This window comes from Mustela nigripes, chromosome 1 (genome assembly GCF_022355385.1).
Source record: "Mustela nigripes isolate SB6536 chromosome 1, MUSNIG.SB6536, whole genome shotgun sequence".
Classification (NCBI taxonomy): domain Eukaryota; kingdom Metazoa; phylum Chordata; class Mammalia; order Carnivora; family Mustelidae; genus Mustela; species Mustela nigripes.
Genome location: NC_081557.1, coordinates 265,427,554 through 265,446,972, shown reverse-complemented (window position 1 = coordinate 265,446,972; position 19,419 = coordinate 265,427,554). Strand labels below are relative to the sequence as shown.

General features: G+C 35.7%; 1 protein-coding gene across 3 annotated transcripts in view; it reads left to right on the top strand.

The window, feature by feature from the left end:
* CNOT6L (CCR4-NOT transcription complex subunit 6 like) overlaps window positions 1-19,419 on the top strand; it is a 116,723-nt gene that overhangs the window by 36,243 nt on the left and 61,061 nt on the right. For all 3 annotated transcript variants that reach the window (XM_059385603.1, XM_059385587.1, XM_059385593.1), the window contains exons 2-4: window positions 5,132-5,253; window positions 8,035-8,221; window positions 9,722-9,807. In XM_059385603.1, the coding sequence (XP_059241586.1) occupies window positions 5,142-5,253; window positions 8,035-8,221; window positions 9,722-9,807 (385 nt within the window). In that variant the 5' untranslated portion in view covers window positions 5,132-5,141. The remainder of the gene's footprint in view (window positions 1-5,131; window positions 5,254-8,034; window positions 8,222-9,721; window positions 9,808-19,419) is intronic.

Below are 19,419 nucleotides of genomic sequence, written 5' to 3'. Positions count from 1 at the left end.
CTCCTGGGTGGCTCAGTGGGTTAAAGCCTCTGCCTTCAGCTCAGGTCATGATCTCAGGGTCCTGAGATCCAGCCCCACATCGGGCTCTCCACTCAGCGGGAAGCCTGCTTCGCGCTCTCTGCCTGCCTCTCTGCCTAGTTGTGATCTCTGTCCGTCAAATAAATAAATAAAATCTTAAAAAAAAAAAAGATTTTACTTATTTCACAGACAGAGATCACAAGTAGGCAGAGAGAGGGAGGAAGCCTCTCTCCGCCAAGCAGAGAGCCCAATGTGGGGCTTTATCCCAGAACTCTGGGATCATGACCTGAGACGAAGGTAGAGGCCTTAACCCACTGAGCCACCCAGGTGCCCCGCATGCTTTCTCTTTGTAAAGTAAATAAATCTTAAATATTGCTCATCACTGAAAAAAATTGGAGTACATTTTCCATACAGTTTGTATTTTATGAGTTTACATGACATTTTTCCTGTGTAACAGAAGACTGAGAAATAAACTAATGAGAATCTTCACTGTGTGGTAATGATTAATCAGTCTTAAGTGGTGGAGATTATGACTAGTTTACTTTTAGGGTTCTTCATGTAGGAACTAAGAAGTATGACGTAGTTAGGTTCTTGGTCCAGGACTGATGGTAACTCTCAGAAATTTTGCAGTAGAATCTGGGGGGGTCATGTAAGTGATACCCTAAGGTTCAGTGAATGAAAAGTGGATGGCAGGTTTAAAGAAACTTATGTAGTTAGCATTTGGGGAGTTAGGTGGAATATTTTTTATAGTGTTGGAACAGGATTGAGGACTGGGAAGTTAAATAGGCTATGTTGTGAAAGGGGCTTTTATTGTGCTCCGCTACGTGAGCAGGATCCCTAGTATAAATTAGGTTGATGTAACAGTAGGATCTTTTGGGAACTGATATAAGATGTAAAAATTAGAACCCATAGAAAAACTAATTCAAAAACCTACTTGTTTCATCAGTTTGAAAAAGAAGATAAGGAATTAGCTGTTAAGCTTTCCAAAATGAAACATTCCTATTTTATGGATAGAAAAATACCAGTATTTGGATAGAAAAACTCAGTATTTAAGCCTTAGAACGACCTATGAGACTATTTGAAATTCCTACACTATCAGTATCATGTTTAGAGAGTTAAATTACATTTGAATTATTTTATATTTCACCTTATTTTAAAGTAGGTTTTTGTGGTATGTCTCCAATGTGAAAAGCTGATGCTGAGGAACTGAGGAGGGAAAATAAAGCTGAATAGGAGGCTTCAGTATTAACTGAATTAAGTTCATGTATAACTTAATTAAGTTACCCAAATGTGAATTCTCTATGTCTTTGGTAGCATATTTGAAAATCTGATGTTTGAGACAGTAATGATCACCAGAACTATAGACTCTACTAAATTGCTTGTTAGTTAACCCAAATGTAAGATGTTACAGCCCTTTTTTTTTTTTTAAGATTTTATTTATTTATTTGACAGAGAGACATAGTGAGAGAGAGAACACAAGCAGGGGGAATGGGAGAGGGAGAAGCAGGGTTCCCACTGAGCAGGGAGCTTGATGCGGGACTCAATCCCAGGACCCTGGGATCACAACCTGAGCTGAAGGTAGACACCCAAGAACTGAGTCACCCATGTGCCCCTAGATTACAGCTTTTTTTTTTTTTTAAGGTTTTGTTTATTTGTCAGAGAGAGAGAGTGAGCACAGGCAGACAGAATGGCAGGCAGAGACAGAGGGAGAAGCAGGCTCCCTGCTGAGCAAGGAGCCCAATGTGAGACTCCATCCCAGGACGCTGGGATCATGACCTAAGCCGAAGGCAGCTGCTCAACCAACTGAGCCACCCAGGCGTCCCTAGATTACAGCTTTAATCAGACTCTCCAAATCTATATTCATTTTGCATTAAGTGACTTGTATTTTCATTGGCTTCCTAAAATTTGAAAGAGATTTCTGACCCCTAATATGACAGTATTATTACTTTGGTTTTACATGTAAACACTGGTGAACATTCCATGGATTTGTTTTGCGGGTACAGATTTTGTAAATTTTAGTGGAATTAGGAAGGTGGGAATTTATGGAAAAAAAAAAAAAGCTTTTGGGACGCCTGGGTGGCTCAGTTGGTTAAGCAGCTGCCTTTGGCTCAGGTCATGATCCCAGCATCCTGGGATCGAGACCCACATCGGGCTCCTTGCTCTGCAGGGAGCCTGCTTCTCCCTCTGACTCTTCCTTCCACTCTGTCTGCCTGTGCTCGCTCTCACTCACTCTCTCTCTGACAAATAAATAAATAAAATCTTTAAAAAAAAAAAAAAAGCTTTTGTAAAGTAGTTGTTTTCAAAATTAGAATTAGAGGGCCAAGAAGATAGAGCAATTATTGACCTGTCCAGATTATTAAAATATTTAGGGGAGTTGAATATGTGAGTTAATTACCATTTCCTGGGATTGATTTTTAGAAAAGTATTGACTGAAAACTGTGAGGTGGAAAAGGCAAGAAGAATGAAATGTGGCAGATTTTAGGATTATAAAGCATGTACTCTTCCACAAATACATATTAAGTCCCTACTTTGTGGTAGGAACTATATAGCAATAGAAAAAGGATATGCCTTCACACAGAAATAACTCATAGTCCCCTTAAGGAACATATCATGATTAAAAGCCACATTAAGTTGACCCTGATCCCATGCTCTATGGTTTATGAAAATGATCTAAAATTAATGGAACAGGGTTTTTTTTTTTTTTAAGATTTTATTTATTTATTTGACAGAGATCACAAGTAGGCAGAGAGGCAGGCAGAGGGAGGAGGAAGCAGGCTCCCTGCTGAGCAGAGAGCCTGATGTGGGCTTGACCCCAGGACTCTGGGATCATGACCTGAGCCGAAGGCAGAGGCTTTAACCCACTGAGCCACCCAGGTGCTCCTTGTTTGTTTGTTTGTTTGTTTGTTTTTTCTTGTTTTTGCATATTTTGCTGTCTTTATTTTTTACCCATCTGCAATGTAGTGAATGGATTTGTAGCATGTCATTGAGTTTGGATCTGTTTGATTTGGCTTTGCTTAATCTTGTGTTTTTGTGGAATCTTGTATTAGCTTGCAGAAGTACTCACAGAGATACAGGTGCCTTGTGCACAGTGGAAATTCTGAAAACCTTGTCATCTAAAAATTTTATTTTAGAAATGGGATGCCTAGGTGGCTTGGTTGGTTAAGCACCTACTTTTGGCTCAGGTTATGATGTCAGGGTCCTGGGACAGAGTACCACATCATGCTTCTTGCCCAGTGGGGAGCTTTTGCTTCTCCCTCTGCCTGCCGCTCCCCCTGCTTGTTCCCTCTCTCTCTCTCTCACAAACTCTTCAAAAAGGGAAAAGTATTTTACATAGGTCAAATGTGGTAGAAGTCAATTTTTTTTTTCCCTGTGGAAAATGATCCTATTCTTTGTGCGCTGTGCAAAGATCTGGGATATGTATGGGAAATAAAATATGGGTTAGTATTAACCAAACTGTGGGGTAAAATTAAAGGAGTGGGCTTAGCCTGGGAACTTGGAAGCAAATTACTGTTACAGGTGAAGAAATCTGGAGTACTTTCTCTTTTCACCTTTTGGTAAAGGGAAAGTGACTATTTTACCTTAAATACAAAGAGTAGATATGGTGTAGGAAACTTTGTGTTCATGATCTAGCTGTATTTTTGAAACAACTAGGATACCACTACTTTTTATTTATTCTCTGTTATGTAATGAATTTCAGACCACCTGAAAGTAAATTCCATTGAATCATAAGTTCTAAACTCTACTTGGAAACACTCTCATATTTGGTTTTGGTGTGTGTGTGTGTGTTAAATATGAACAAAGAACCAACTACAAAAAAAACAAGGTGATTTACAGATAGCATGCAGGACTTTAATCAGGCTTGGGGCTTTGTCATTTGCTTTTCTTGCTAGCTCTGAGCTCAATTTTATTTTCTGCCAATAATTAAGCAGTAATTCTTGTGTTGGACCTCTTGAATGGTTACATTTAGGGCCATTTTGTCATATGCTTCATACATTGCACACTTGAGGACTTTTATACCTAGTTGTCATCGCTCATGATCATTTGGTGATTATTCTGGCAGTTATGTGAACAAGATTATATAATATTCATTTCAGTTAAGGTGCCCATGTAACTCCATCTTCAAATTTGGACACTTTTTAAAAAAAACTATTTTTAAATAGGCTCCACACTGGGTGTGGAGCCCAACTTGGGGCTGAACTAGGACCCTGAGATCAACACTTGAGCTGAGGTCAAGAGTTGGATGCTTAAATGACTAAGACATTCAGGTGCACCCTCCACCCAAGTTGGACACTTTGAGAGTGAAAAGGACTTACATTACTTAAGAACATCAGATCAAACCAAGACTGGTTCATACTAAGAAAATATCATTATGTAGGATGCTTTTGACTACAAGTAACAGAAAACACAACCTGAACAACAAGTGAAGTATATTGGCTTGTGTACTGAAAAGGCCCAGTGTTTGGGAGCCCTGTGGTATGATTTGGTGGGGGCTCTTTGTTTCTCTATTTTCTAGACTCTTACTTCTATGGCTAGTTTCCCAATAACCATGTGGACTATATTCTTCTTTCATGACTGGCAGGAGAGAGAAGACTGCTCCTTCCATAAACATAGAATGAATCTTAAGCCTCGCGATTATTAGATACTTCTGAACTAATCTCTGCGATAAGAGGAATGTCTTCTGTTGATTGTCTTAGATATAAGATATTTGAGTATCACTGAGGCGAGAGCATGAATTACTCTGATATTCTTTGACTAGTCAGAGTCCATTCAGAAAACTGGTATAAGGTTAGTCAGTTTAGGAAAGCAAGACAACTAAAGGAAGGAGAAGGGAATGGATGTTTGGAATAGAATGGATGTTTGGGAAGCAACCACAAAGTTCAGTGTTAAATCCAGTGTCATTGTTTGCATTTTGCCTTAGGCATCTGTTATGGAGTTTCTGCAAGAGTCAAACATACTGCAGATGTGTTTTCCTTCTAGTGAGAATTTGTAGTAGAAAATGACTTAGTAACCTGGCAAGGGGAGAGGAAAAGAAAACTTACCATTCCATTTTTCTTTTTTTTTTTTTCTATAAGATGTAGTAATTGATGGTCATCTTTTTTGTTTGTTTAAACAGACTAATAGGGATGCCAAAGGAAAAATATGATCCTCCAGATCCTCGAAGAATTTATACCATCATGTCAGCAGAGGAGGTAGCCAATGGGAAAAAATCTCACTGGGCAGAATTAGAAATCTCGGGTGAGTGGAATCTTGAAGCATTTAATCTAGGATATAATAGCAATAATGAACATCAGTTGAATATTGTCATATTTATTTGTTGTACATTTTAAAATATGTGAACTGAGAAAATACGGGATGCAGAAGTACTAGTGTTTAGTTTACCTGTGACTAAATATCTTTATTTCTGTTCATTCTTTTGAGATAATACCTTGGGCCAGGGGTGGCATCTGTAATTGAGGACAATGGGAATTCAGTTTCTCAGTAAACCAGGTTCTTTGATATACTAGATTTTGTTTTGGCTATTAGTAATTATTTTTGCAAATTGAAATATTTGCAATTCTTCTGTCATCCTAGTTTTGGCAGAGGAGGAAATCTAGAGGCTATTGGTTTATTCTACAAATAACTAATCACTGTGTTACATGACCTTTCATGTTTAGGATTTGTTAAAATAGAATATGATTTCTAAGAACTTACAGCCCCAGTCTACTAGTGAGAAAAAAAAATCAGACAAACCCAAACTAAAGGACATTCTACAAAATACTTAACTACTAATTCTCGAAATTGTCAAAGTCATGAAAAACAAGGAGAGAGTGAGTCTTTGTCACGGACTGGAGGGGACTAAGGTAGGATGATGAAATGGTAAAAGGCTGTCTTGAATTGACTCTTAAAACAAAAAGGTGTAAAAACTGGTGAAATCCAATAAAATCTATAAATTAGTAATGTACCAGTAAAACAAGTAATGTATCAGTGTTAGTTTCCTAGTTTTGACAGATGTACAATGGTAATATAAGAAGCTAACATTAGTGGAAAACAGTATGAGATGTATACAGGAACTCTATTATCTTGGTAACTTTTTTGTAAATCTAAAATTACAAAATTAAAAGTATTGAAAATAGAATATAATTACTGCCTTTCTTTTATGAATTGGTACAATACAGATAATATGTAGAATGTTTTTCCTCCAGTAGGCTTTCATTTGGAAGTATTAACCACATTATAGTGTCAATAGCAAGAATTACCTGTACATTTAGCTAAAAGGTACCTGGTGGATAGGTGATTGGTAATGAGCAGAATGAATATGAGTAAATCCTAATGGATTAACTGAGGGTTTCTCAACTTGGCATTGCTGACATGTAGGGCCAGATAGTTCTTTGTGGTCGGGGCCAATTGTGTGCAGTATAGGTTGTTCAGCTGTTCCTGGTCTTTACCCGCTAGGTGCCAGTAGCACCACTTGTCTCTTTTTTTAAAGATTTAATGGACATTAATTTCATGGTAGACATGATACTGGAATTTTGACAATGAAAATAGTTATCCAGCAATTTGGGTCCTTAATATGATAGTTTTCCATATATATGTTTAAATATGTTAGTATTAACATCTATAACATTTAAATACATGTGAGTATTAGCATGAGATATTGCCATCTTGTAAAGAATTCCATTAAAACACACATGGGATAAAAGATTGCCATAATGCATATCAGTGGAGATCTTTAGGACTGTAATTCACATAAATTATAATTTTTTAAATTGAAGTATAGCTGACACACAATGATGCATTAGTTTCATTTGTACAGCATAGTGTTCTGTGTTCCTGGCTTCTACCCAACAGATGCTGGTAGCATTCTTCTAGTTTTGACAACCAAGAATGTCTCCAGATTGCCAAAGTCCTTTAAGGAGTAAAATTGCCACTGATTGAGAACCACCTGATTAAATCCTAGGTACAACTGAAATAAGTTTCTTTTGCCAGAGCCTCTCTTCACTTTGAAACCTTTCGGTCCTATAAATACAAAATCCTGGCACTTTAAGCCTGCTTTTATACAGCATAAAGAAACCTGTGAGAGAAAGAACCCCAACAGATGTAAGCTTGAGTTTACTGGTTGGTAGCTAGCATTTACTGTTTGAGATTTTGGGCCCTCTCTACGTTCCATTGCTCTTTTAATCAAAGTCTGTTATTTCAATACTGATATAAAGTTAAATTCTGTTTTATTTTTGTAATGTTTATAAAATGATCTTCTTATAAATTATTAAGATAATACACATTTTAGAGCAGCTGTGGCTGGGTGATTTTCCTAGGTTTATATAGCTAGTAAGTGGTAAAAGTCAGGACTCTGAAATAGGTTTTCTGTTGTTTTCTGATACATGTTGCATCATTGAGCTGTCGGATGTTGACTGATTGCTAAAGCTTAAAGTGTGACCATTTCACTTGAGTATGTTGCATTTAATGCAAAATCTTAAACCAGAGTTGTTAATTACACCATCAGAAATCTGGGAAAAGGTAAGTCCTTTAGGGGTAAAATGGTTTTCTAGTGATCAACCTAAGGTTGGTTTTGAATCTATTGCTCTTATCTTTTTTAAGTTTGTAGAATAACCCAGGCCCAAATTATGGATAAGCCTTGCACTACATACTTTTTGTAGGGTATGTAAGAAGTACTTTTGTTAGGACTGTGCCTTAAAATAAAATTCAAGATGATTCTATCATAAAAGCTTAAGTCAGGCCTGTGTTTTTCTTGAGAGCTTCTCATCACCCTGACTCCAAGGGCCTCGTTATGCTGCATCTCATTTAATGCATGGAAGGTTCATGAGGAAATAATGGTTGTCAGGCAGAAATGGAATGAAATTAAAGAAGGGCTAGGTGTGTTTGGAAGCAATCAAATGGCATTAATACAAAATTAAACGTCAAAGATAAATAGTATCTGTATACATTGTAGTCTCTTTTTTTTCTCTTCACTTTTTACTTCTTAAAGTTTAGTCTTTGTCTTAGGCGTTGAACTTAATGCTTCAGTATTTTGCCTTTTAGGTAGAGTGCGGAGCTTAAGTACATCACTTTGGTCATTGACACACTTGACAGCACTGCACCTAAATGACAATTACCTTAGTCGCATTCCACCTGATATTGCCAAGCTTCATAATCTGGTTTACCTGGATCTGTCATCCAATAAACTCAGAAGTTTACCAGCAGAACTAGGAAACATGGTGTCTCTCAGGTAAGAAAATAGTATAGATAGGACTTACTATATAAAATTCTGCATTTACCAAATAAGAAAATTATGAGATAGTACTCCTCTTACAGGAGGATTTCCATATGTGTTTAAAAATAAGTGATATAAACTGTCTAAACATAGTGCTTGAGTTGGCTTCCACTGAATATTTCCTTTAACTTAAAGGTTTCTAGCTAGAATGTGCTTATATTTCTTTTGACACACTTGAGGTGGGGTGGGGTTGGGGTTAAAATACTAAGTCTCACTTGAGGCTCAAGAGTGTGATAAGGTAATTGTAAATAATTGGGAAAATATTCTGTTCTTGTAGTAACTTTTAGGAACATATCTTTGTTCTGTAAGGCAAAGTATACTTATATATCACAACTCTTTTTTTGTTTTTAAAGATTTTTATTTATTTATTTGACAGAGAGATCACAGTAGACAGAGAGGCAGGCAGAGAGAGAGAGAGAGGGAAGCAGGCTCCCCGCTGAGCAGGGAGCCTGATGCAGGACTCGACCCCAGGACCCTGAGATCATGACCTGAGCTGAAGACAGCGGCTTAATCCACTGAGCCTCTCTCTCAAAGAGATTCTTTGAGAATCTCTTCATAGGAAAAAATTGTAGGTCCCTTAAGACCTTGTATAAATGTTCTCAGTATCAACAGGGATTGCTTGTCTATGTTTATATGCTGAGAAGTAATTTTTTAAAAATTTAAAAATAATTTAAAATTAAACATATATATTGTTTTAGAATCTTGTTCCTCACCATCTCCTTATTATATGTTTTTGTTGGTTTTCTTTTCTTTCTTATTTTTTTAAGTACTTTTTAGCTGTCTAATGAGGGGCTATTTATTTCGTCTGTAGTCTGGCCAAAATTTCAAAATCATAAATGTGGATCTTATCTGTATTCTATTATCTGTATTATCTTAAGTTTTATTTTCAGTGTTTATGTTCTGTGTCAGATCTTAGTGTAATTGCAGTTATTATTTATAAAAATTGACAAAGGTGATTGGCTTTTTTTTCCTATGAATTAGACTGGATTCAAGGATATGGGTTATCTTTGGGTACTGAGAATACCTGTCACTCTGATTTGTATCTCTTGTCCATTTGGGTGAGAGAAAAGGGGATGGATTTAGCCCAAGAATGATATACAGTTCTTACAACTTTTTAATAATCTGTGTTAGAGAATGTGTAAATTATAGAAACACTGTTAACAGTTGTGTCAGCTAACACATTTTGTGGTACTTTAATATTAAACGACACTTTTGGATTAAAAGTATAAAAAATGCCTTGAATGTAAATATCACTCATAGTATATTAAGGAAGGTTAAGAAAATAATTATATATTAATAGATATATCTTTATATATTAATAAATGTATTATACATTATACAGTTATATATTATATAAATATATTTTTATATAAATTTTATATATTAATATATTAATAAATTATATATTAATAAAGTTTGATATATTTAAGCAGTTTTTATTTATTTTTAAAACAGGGAATTGCTTTTAAATAACAATCTGTTACGGGTTTTGCCTTATGAACTTGGTCGGCTCTTCCAGCTACAAACTCTAGGTTTGAAAGGTGAGTGATTTTTTAAGAGATGACAAGATCTCAGTATTGAAGTGTTTGTGAGCCTTTTAAAGCTAATTTTGGTTACAGTATGGGTCATGTTTAGCACAATTTTGAGAATGTAAATCTGCTTTCTTTTGAAATAAAGTGGGTTTTCATTATCAAATTGAGTTTCAGAATTTCAGCATGCTGCCATCATTTTAATAAACTTGTATAGGGAGGTTTATTTTTTGTATGTCATGTTTAATTTTCTAAGAAATATGATATTAGAGGAGATATTTTAAATTTAACATTCTAGTTCACCCCACTGCCCTTTTAAAGGAATGACTCAATAGAGTAAACCCTAACCAGAATGATCCATGTCAAGTTTTGATAGAATAGATAAAATTGTATTGACATATTGGATAGGAGAGAGAAAATGATAATGGTAAAATGAACTATACCTAATAAGTTTGATTATTCTTAATAAAATGTATCAGTCCACAATATATGCTCCTTGATAATCTCATCTTAATCAGCTTGGAATGAAAGTCCTTCTTAATTCATATAAATACTGAAACTTGTCTTAGTTTCCTCTTATAGCATAGGAAGAAGAGTTTATTTTGAATTCAGAGGACTAAATACAGATGTACTGTGTTGGTTAAACATTTTGTTCTGTGCTCATGAAGAATGAAAATTAACCAAAGCCCTACAAAGTAAACACTTGTACTATTTTTCTTCTTCAAAGACAGTTTGAGTCTCTGTGAACACGTTCTGTTTGCTTTGCTTATGTTGTATAATGGACTATTTATTAAGAAAGAAGCTTCAATATGAGTAGAAAGAATCCTGACATTTTTGGTTGAAATGACAGAAATGGTATTAGACTTCTTTGTACAGTTAACCTTTTGTAAATTACATAATTATATGAATGGTCTGTCTTGTGTTCTTAGTTTCTCTCTTAAGTTTCTCCAGGTAGGACTTCATTGATATTTTCTGTTACATATGAAGTGAACCAGAGGATACGTACATCTAAAATATTTTCTTGAGGTTGAACCCAAAGCAACTGTTGGGTCACTTCACCTTAATCTATATATGCTAAACCTTATTCTTAAAAATAGTTGAAATAACCATCCAGCTAGAGTTGGAGTGGGAACAGGTTGATTCTTTTCTATTAAACAATATTACGGAATTGCTGTCATTTTTTATAATCTTAGATTCATGAAGTATGAAATTTACACTATAATACTGATTGTAATAGTTTTTTTGTTTCTAAGAACAACATATTGTTTTTTTTTTTTTTTAAGATTTTATTTATTTATTTGACAGACAGAGATCACAAGTAGGCAGAGAGGCAGGCAGAGAGAGAGGAAGGGAAGCAGGCTCCCTGCTGAGCAGAGAGCCCGATGCAGGGCTTGATCCCAGGACCCTGGGATCATGACCTGAGCCGAAGGCAGAGGCTCAACCCACTGAGCCACTCAGGCGCACCAACATATTGTTTCTTTTAACACCAATTAGAACAGCTGTTTTCCTCTTGCTATTATAGATGGAGAGCACATCAGTGACAAATGAATAATTTACTGTTGAACTCCGTGATTTACCCTTTGTACCATGTGATGTTCTGAAAAAGCAAATATTACATATCCTACTGTTTCATAACTCTATTCTGTGTTATCTCACATAAAGATAGATTCCCATAAAATTTATACTAAGCATCAACTGAATGAATCATTCTGAATATCTATTATTTCCTCAGGCCTTCATTCTATTTTACTAGTTAAAAATCTTTATCTTCCAAGCTACTGTTTTTGTTGGTCTTTGATCCTGGTGTCGTTTTTGTCTACTGAGTCATATTTGTTAAAATCTCTTCTTAGGCTGCTAGTCTTTGAGATTAGGTACCAGCTTTGCCTTGTGAACTGTAACTTACCTTTGTGCGTGCCTGTAAGTAAATTCTTCATTAAACTATAGTTTGTTGTATGGTAAATGCCTATATGGTATTTTTTTCATCTTCTTTGAGAGTCAGTTTTTTTGGTAGTGCTACTTTTCATTCTGGTGATCTGGTATAGAAAAGCGGAGGACCTTTTAGAATGAAGGAAATGCAGCTATTTCTGCCATTTTTCAAAAAATTGAGATGGTAAAAACAGGATTGGTTTTATGAAGCAATGGAACAAGTAAAATGTCCCGGATGAATGGTAACTTTATATTCTTAGGAAGGTAAAAATTGAAATAATTTCCTAATCTGTTTTAGTAGCCACATAGTGGTACTTTGTGTCTAGAAAAGGGGAGGGAGTAGGGTGAAGCATTTAAAATGACACTGTGATTTATTTAAAAGAAGCCATGCACAACCTCTGAGATGCCCTTTTGTCTTGAAACTGAAAGAAAGAACACCTATTTCCTATTTTTTTTTTTTTTTGTCTTCCCCTGAAGCACAGATAGGGAAATATTGATAATAAGTTTGATCATCCTGGACTAACAAGCTAATTTCTAGAGATTCAGTTTTGACATTTGAGGAGTATATGTGAAGGCTATATGCAGTATTTGAGGAGTTAGGATAAAAGGGCCAGTTTAATAACTACAGGCTTGGCCAGTCAAGTAATTTGGAAATGTGCTGTTAAGTCACTTAAAAGAAAAATCCAGAGTGTATTAATTTTATAGAAGGAGGAAGTAAAAGCAGTTATTCCACTTATGTCTTAAGGTGTAAGGCAATACTTTTTCTGACAGGTAGGCCAAAGGGTTGTCCTCATGCATTAAACATTGAAGTAGCAGGTTGTAAACTATTTAGAACTTCAGCAGTTGTAAAGATTTCTAGCTTTCTTCCAAGAATTACTTATCTCCCCTAAAATAAAATGGACCATAGAGTAGAAACTTCTTTTACTTGTGAATTTTTTTTCATGAAATATAAAAGAATAACGTGTTTTTTATTTTATTTTATTTCTTTTTTAGTGTTCCGGAATTCATTGTTTATGTACCATACACAGAATTCATTGTTTATGCTCCTTGCAATACGTGTCCTCTGTAATACCCACCACCAGGCTACCCCAAACCCCCACCCTCCTCCCCTTCAAAACCCTCAGTTTGTTTCTCAGAGTCCACAGTCTCTCATGGATCGTCTCCCCCTCCAATTTCCCCCAACTCACTTCTCCTCTCCATCTCCCTTATGTCCTCTGTGTTATTCCTTATGCTCCACAAATAAGCGAAACCATATAATTGACTCTCTCTGCTTGCATAATCTCTTCCAGTCCTGTCCACGTTGATAAAAAAGTTGGGTATTCATCCTTTCTGATGGAGGCATAATACTCAATAGTATATATGGACCACATCTTCCATATCCATTCATCCATTGAAGGGCATCTTGGTTCTTTCCACAGTTTGACAACCATGGCCATTGCTGCTGTGAACATTGGGGTACAGATGGCCCTTCTTTTCACTACATCTGTATCTTTGGGGTAAATACTCAGTAGTGCAATTGCAGGGTCATAGGGAAGCTCTATTTTTAATTTCTTAAGGAATCTCCACACTGTTTTCCAAGTGTCTGCTCCAACTTGCATTCCCACCAACAGTGTAAGAGGGTTCCCCTTTCTCCACGTCCTCTCCAACACATGTTGTTTCCTGTCTTGCTAATTTTGGCCATTCCAACTGGTGTAAGGTGGTATCTCCATGTGGTTTTGATTTGAATCTCCCTGATGGCTAATGATGATGACCATTTTTTCATGTGTCTGTTAGACATTTGTGTGTCTTCTTTGGAGAATTGTCTGTTCATGTCTTCTTCCCATTTTTTGACATGATTATTTGTTTTGTCTGTGTTGAGTTTGAGGAGTTCTGTATAGATCTTGGATATCAGCCCTTTGTCTGTAGTGTCATTTGCGAATATCTTCTTGCGTTCTGTGGGTTGCCTCTTTGTTTTGTTGACTGTTTCCTTTGCTGTGCAGAAGGTTTTGATCTTGATGAAGTCCCAAAAGTTAGTTTTTGCTTTTGTTTCCTTTGCCTTTGGAAACATATCTTGAAAGAAGTTGCTGTGGCCAGTGTCAGAGGAGTTACTGCCCATGTTCTCCTCTAGGATTTTGATAGATTCCTGTCTCACGTTGAGGTCTTTTATCCATTTCGAGTTTATCTTTGTGTATGTTCTAAGAGAATGGTCAAGTTTCATTCTTCTACACATAGCTGTCCAATTTTCCCAGCACCATTTATTGAAGACACTCTCTTTTGTCCACTGGATATTTTTACCTGCTTTGCGGAAGATTATTTGACCATAAAGTTGAGGGTCCATATCTGGACTCTCTGCTCTGTTCCACTGCTCTGTGTGTCTGTTTTTGTGCCAGTACCATGCTGTCTTGTTAATCACAGCTGTGTAGTAAAGCTTGAATCAGGCAACTTGATGCCCCCAGTTTTGTTTTTCTTTTTTAACATTTCCTTAGCAATTCAGGGTCTCTTCTGGTTCCATACAAATTTTAGGATTGTTGGTTCCAGATCTTTGAAAAATGCCAGTGGAATTTTGATCGGGATGGCATTGAAAGTATAGATTGCTCTAGGCAGTATAGACATTTTAACAATGTTTATTCTTCCAGTCCGTGAGCATGGAATGGTCTTCCATCTTTTTGTGTCTTCTTCAATTTCTTTCATGGGTGTTCTGTAGTTCCTTGAGTACAGATCCTTTACCTCTTTGGTTAGGTTTATTCCCAGGCATCTTATGGTTCTTGGTGCTATAGTAAACTGAATCAATTCTCTAATTTCCCTTTCTGTATTTGCGTTGTTAGTATATAAGAAAGCAACTGATTTTTGTTCATTGATTTTGTATCCTGCCACATTACTGAATTGCTGTATGAGTTCTAGTAGTTTGGGGGTGGAGCCTTTTGGGTTTTCCATGTAAAGTATCATATCATCTTCGAAGAGAGAGAGTTTGACTTCTTCATTGCCAGTTGAGTACCTTTTATTTCTTTTGTTGTCTGATTGCTGTTGCTAGGACTTCTAGTACTATGTTGAACGAGAGTGGTAAGAGTGGGCATCCTTGTCATGTTCCTGATCTCAAAGGGAAGGAAGGCTGTCAGTTTTTCTCCATTGATGATGATATTTGCTGTGGGTTTTTCCTTGATAGATTTCATGAAGTTGAGGAATGTTCCCTCTATCCCTATACTTTGAATCATTTAAATCAGGAACGGATGCTGTATCTTGGCAAATGCTTTTTCTGCATGTTTTTGTATTCATGAAATGAAAAAGAATAACCTACATTTTAAGGAAAATAAGATCAATAACTGGATACCCATTATATATTTGCAATAAATTTTTAAGAAATGCACTTTGAAAATCTGTCAGTTACACATTTTGTGGTACTTTAATGTTGCCAGCATTCTTGGATTAAAAGTATAGAAATATGCCTTCATATAGGAGCAAAGTACTCATTTCTGTGTTTTATAATGAGCTTCTAGAAATTGATAAGAGAACAATCCAGTAGAGCATATATAAGAGGATATACACGAGGCTTTAAAACATAAGTAGTTCATCAACTTATGCATAATAATACAATGTAATGGGACTACTCAACTTTTACTTGTTAGATTGGTAGAATTTCAAAAAGCTGTTGAATTACTATTGGTGAGATTATGGGAAATAGGTACAATCACTTCTTGTTGGTATAGATCCCCTGCATCTTAAAATTGTCCTGTGTGCCTTTTCGTGATTACATTTTTATCCCTTTGCCCAGAGGTTACTACTGTCCTGAATTTTGCATTAGTCATTCCTTTACTTTTCTTTCAATTGAACATTGATGAGCACCTAGTATGTGCCAGATGCTTGGGTTATATATGTAACTATTACCAGTGTTTTAACCTTTATGTAAATAAATGAGATCCTACTGAATATGTTTTTCGTGACTTGTTCTCAGCTTAATGTTTTTATGATTCAGCCATATTCATGCATGCAATTGTAATTTAATTGCTGTGTTGTACTTTGATATATGTATTCATTCCACAGTAGATATTTAGATTATTTGCCCCTTTTTTGGGCTAATATAATTAACGCAGCCATGAACATTCTTGTATGTATCTCTGATAGAGCTCCTAGGAGTGGAATAGTTAGTTTGTAGAGATCTGCTTTTACTTCCTGAGCTCTATTAGGCAATGCCATAATGTTTTGCCAAGTAGTTGTACTAAAGTACACTCTCAAAAGTAATAACAGTTTTCATTTTTCTGTCTTCTTCTCAACACATAGTATTATCAACTTTTTAAAAAAGTTTTATAGGTTACTGGGTGTGAAATAGTTTCTAGTTTTCTTAAATTTGTGTTTTCTTTCTCTTTTTAAAAAAATTTTATTTATTTATTTGACAGAGATCACAAGTAGGCAGAGAGGCAGGCAGAGAGAGGGGGGAAGCAGGCTCCTTGCTGAGCAGAGAGCCTGATGTGGGGCTCGATCCCAGGACACTGAGATCATGACCTGAGCCGAAGGCAGAGGCTTAACCCACTGAGCCACCCAGGCGCCCCAGTGTGTTTTCTTAATTGCTAATAAGCAATTTGTGTTTTCTTAATTGCTTAGAAGATTAAACACCTTTTCATATGGTTATTGGCCATGTTCTTGTTTGAAGTTACTATTGATGTCTTTGCTCATTTTCACTTGAAGTATTTATTTATAGAAATTTTTAAGTTTTGTGTGTTTTGTATTGTAAATGTCTTCTACTCTGGCTTTCCTTTTTGTTTTCTTAGGTATCTTAATGAGTAGGTTTGATATTTTTATTGTAGTTGAATTTAAAAAGCTTTTCTTTTATGAAGTCATAACTTGTGAAAGAAATCCTACCCTACCCCACATCAGAAACATGTTTTGCTATATTCCTAAAAGTTCTATCAAGTTTTACTCTTTGTAGTAAATTCTCTTGCGTTTGAAATGAAAAAAAAATTTTTTAGTTGAGGTGTAGGTGACATATTAGTTTCAGGTATACAACATAGTAGTTTGACAGTTGTGTGTGTGTGTGTATATACACATAAAAATGCTCACCACATTAAGTTTAGTTACTGCCTGTCATTATACAACATTATTGCAGTATTATTGGCAATCTTCCTTATCCCCATGGTTTATTCATTTTAAGATTGGAAGTTTTTTTTTTTTTAAGATTTTATTTATTTATTTGACAGAGAGTATAAGCAGGCAGAGAGAGAAAGGGAAGCAGGCTCCCTGCTGAGCATGGAGCCCTATGTGGGGCTGGATCTAATGACCCTGAGATTAGGACCTGTGCTGAGACCAGGAGTCGGCTGCTTAACTGACTGAACCAGGAAGGCACCCCTGTGTGTGTGTGTGTATATTAAGAAAGCTCTAAGACCATCATGGGGCTTATACTCAAGACTCTGAGATCAAGAGTCCCATACTCTATGGACTGAACCAGCCAGGTGCCCCTCTTTTGTTTTTTTTAGATTCCACATCTAAGTGAAATCATATGGTGTTTGTTTTTTTCTCTCTGATTTAGTTCACTTAACATAATTCCCTCTAGGCCCATTCATATTTTTGTAAATGGCAAGATTTCATTCTTTTTTACGGCTGAGTGTTACTTCATTGTATGTACATCTATACCACATCTTTATCCATTCATCTATCATTGGTTACTTGCATTGTTTCTGTATCTTAGCTGTTATAAATAATGCTGCAATTAACAGGAACGTGTATATCTTTTTTAAGGTCCATTGATTTCTTTCTTTCTTGAGTATACTTGACACACAATGTTACATTAGTTTCAAGTATACAGCTTAGTGATTCAACAACTCTATAAGTTATATTGTGCCCACCACAATATACCTGTCACCAGGTAACACTATTTAAATACCACTGGCTGTATTTCCTATGATGTACTTTATATTCCGCTAACTTAATTCATTCCGTAAGTGGGAGCCTTCTCCCATTTTGTCCATTGGCAGTTATCTGGCAGGCATCACTTTGTATTTACAGGACTGATTCTGCTTTTTGTTTGTTCATTTGTTTTTGTGTTTTAGATTCTGCATATAAATCAAATCATATGGTATTTGTCTTTCTCTAACTTCTTTTGGATAGAATAATACTCCCTAGGCCCATCCACGTTGTCTGAAATGGCAAGATCTCATTTTTAACGTCTTAGTAATCCATCGTGTGTATGTGTATATGAGTGTATATGTGTATATATGTGTGTAATATTCCATTGTGTATATATGTGTATGTACATGTGTATATATACATGTATACACACACACATATATATACACACTACATCTTATTTATCCATTCAGCTATGGATGGATACTTGGGTTGCTTCCATATCTTGGCTGTTGTAAATAATGTTGCAATAAACATAGGACCACATACATATTTTTGAATTAGTGTTTTCATTTTCTTCTGGTAAATACGCAAAAGTGGAATTACTAGAATTTATTGGGTTTCTATTTTTAACTTGTTGAGGAACCTCCATACTGTTTTCCATAGTAGATGTACCAATTTACATTCCTACCACATTTCTCCACAAGCTTGCTAATATTGTCTTTTGAAACTAGCCATTCTGACTGGTGTGAAGTGATGGTTGATTGTGGTTTTGATTTGCATTTCTTTGATGATTAGTGTTGTTGACTATCTTTTCAAGTGTCTCTCAGCCCTCTGTATGTCTTCTTTGGGAAAATGTCTGTTCAGGTCCTCTGCCCATTTTTAATCAGATTTTCTTTGGTGTTGATGTATATGAGTTCTATTTATATTTTGGATATTAACCCTTTATAGATATAGCATTTGCACATATCTTCTCCCATTCATTAAGTTGCTTTTTTGTTCTGTTGATGGTTTCCTTTGCTGTGCAAAAGCTTTTTCCTTCGATGTAGTCCCAGTTAATTATTTTACTTATTTTGTTTACCTTTCCTGAGGAGAGAGATTCCTAAAGGTATTAAGACCAATGTCCAAGACTTGACTGCATACGTTTTCTTTTAGGAGTTTTATGGCTTCAGGTCTTACACTGAGGTTATTAAACAATTTTGAGTTCATTTTAGTATATGGTGTGAGAAAGTAGTCCACTTTCATTCTTTTGCATTACCTATTGCATTTACCTGTTGCATTACAGTACTCTTTTGGAACTGATTTTTTAATATGATATGAGGGGTCTCATTTAGGGAGTGATGTAACCATTTTTTCTATGAATAATCAACAGTCTCACTGAAGTCAGTTTGTCCAACCTTGGACTAATTACTACATTATCATAGTCATTATTATGGGTTTCTAGTAAGAATTGATACCTGCTTTGGAAATTGCCTTTACATTTTTCTTTCATAGTGTCTTGGCAGTTTGGCTGTCTTGGATTGCTCATGCGTAAGAAGCAGCTTGTTATGTTTAATGAAAAGTGCTCTTGGGACTTCAGAATTGAATGTGTAGATCAGTTTAGGAAAAACCGACATCTTAATATATTGAGTCTTCCTATCTGTGAATTTTGGCATCTTCTCCATTTATTTAGATCTTATTTAATGTCTTCAAATACAATTTTTTAACTATGGACTTTTGCTCAGGCATATGTTGGATTTGTTTCTTATACTTCTTATACGTAAACTTATACTTTTTTTCCTATTATAATTACTTATAAAGTTTTTATTTGCCTATTTAGCTGTTGGGATTTAGAAATACAAGAAAGAAAAAACTGATCTGTGGTAGGCTTTATTGGTTCAATTT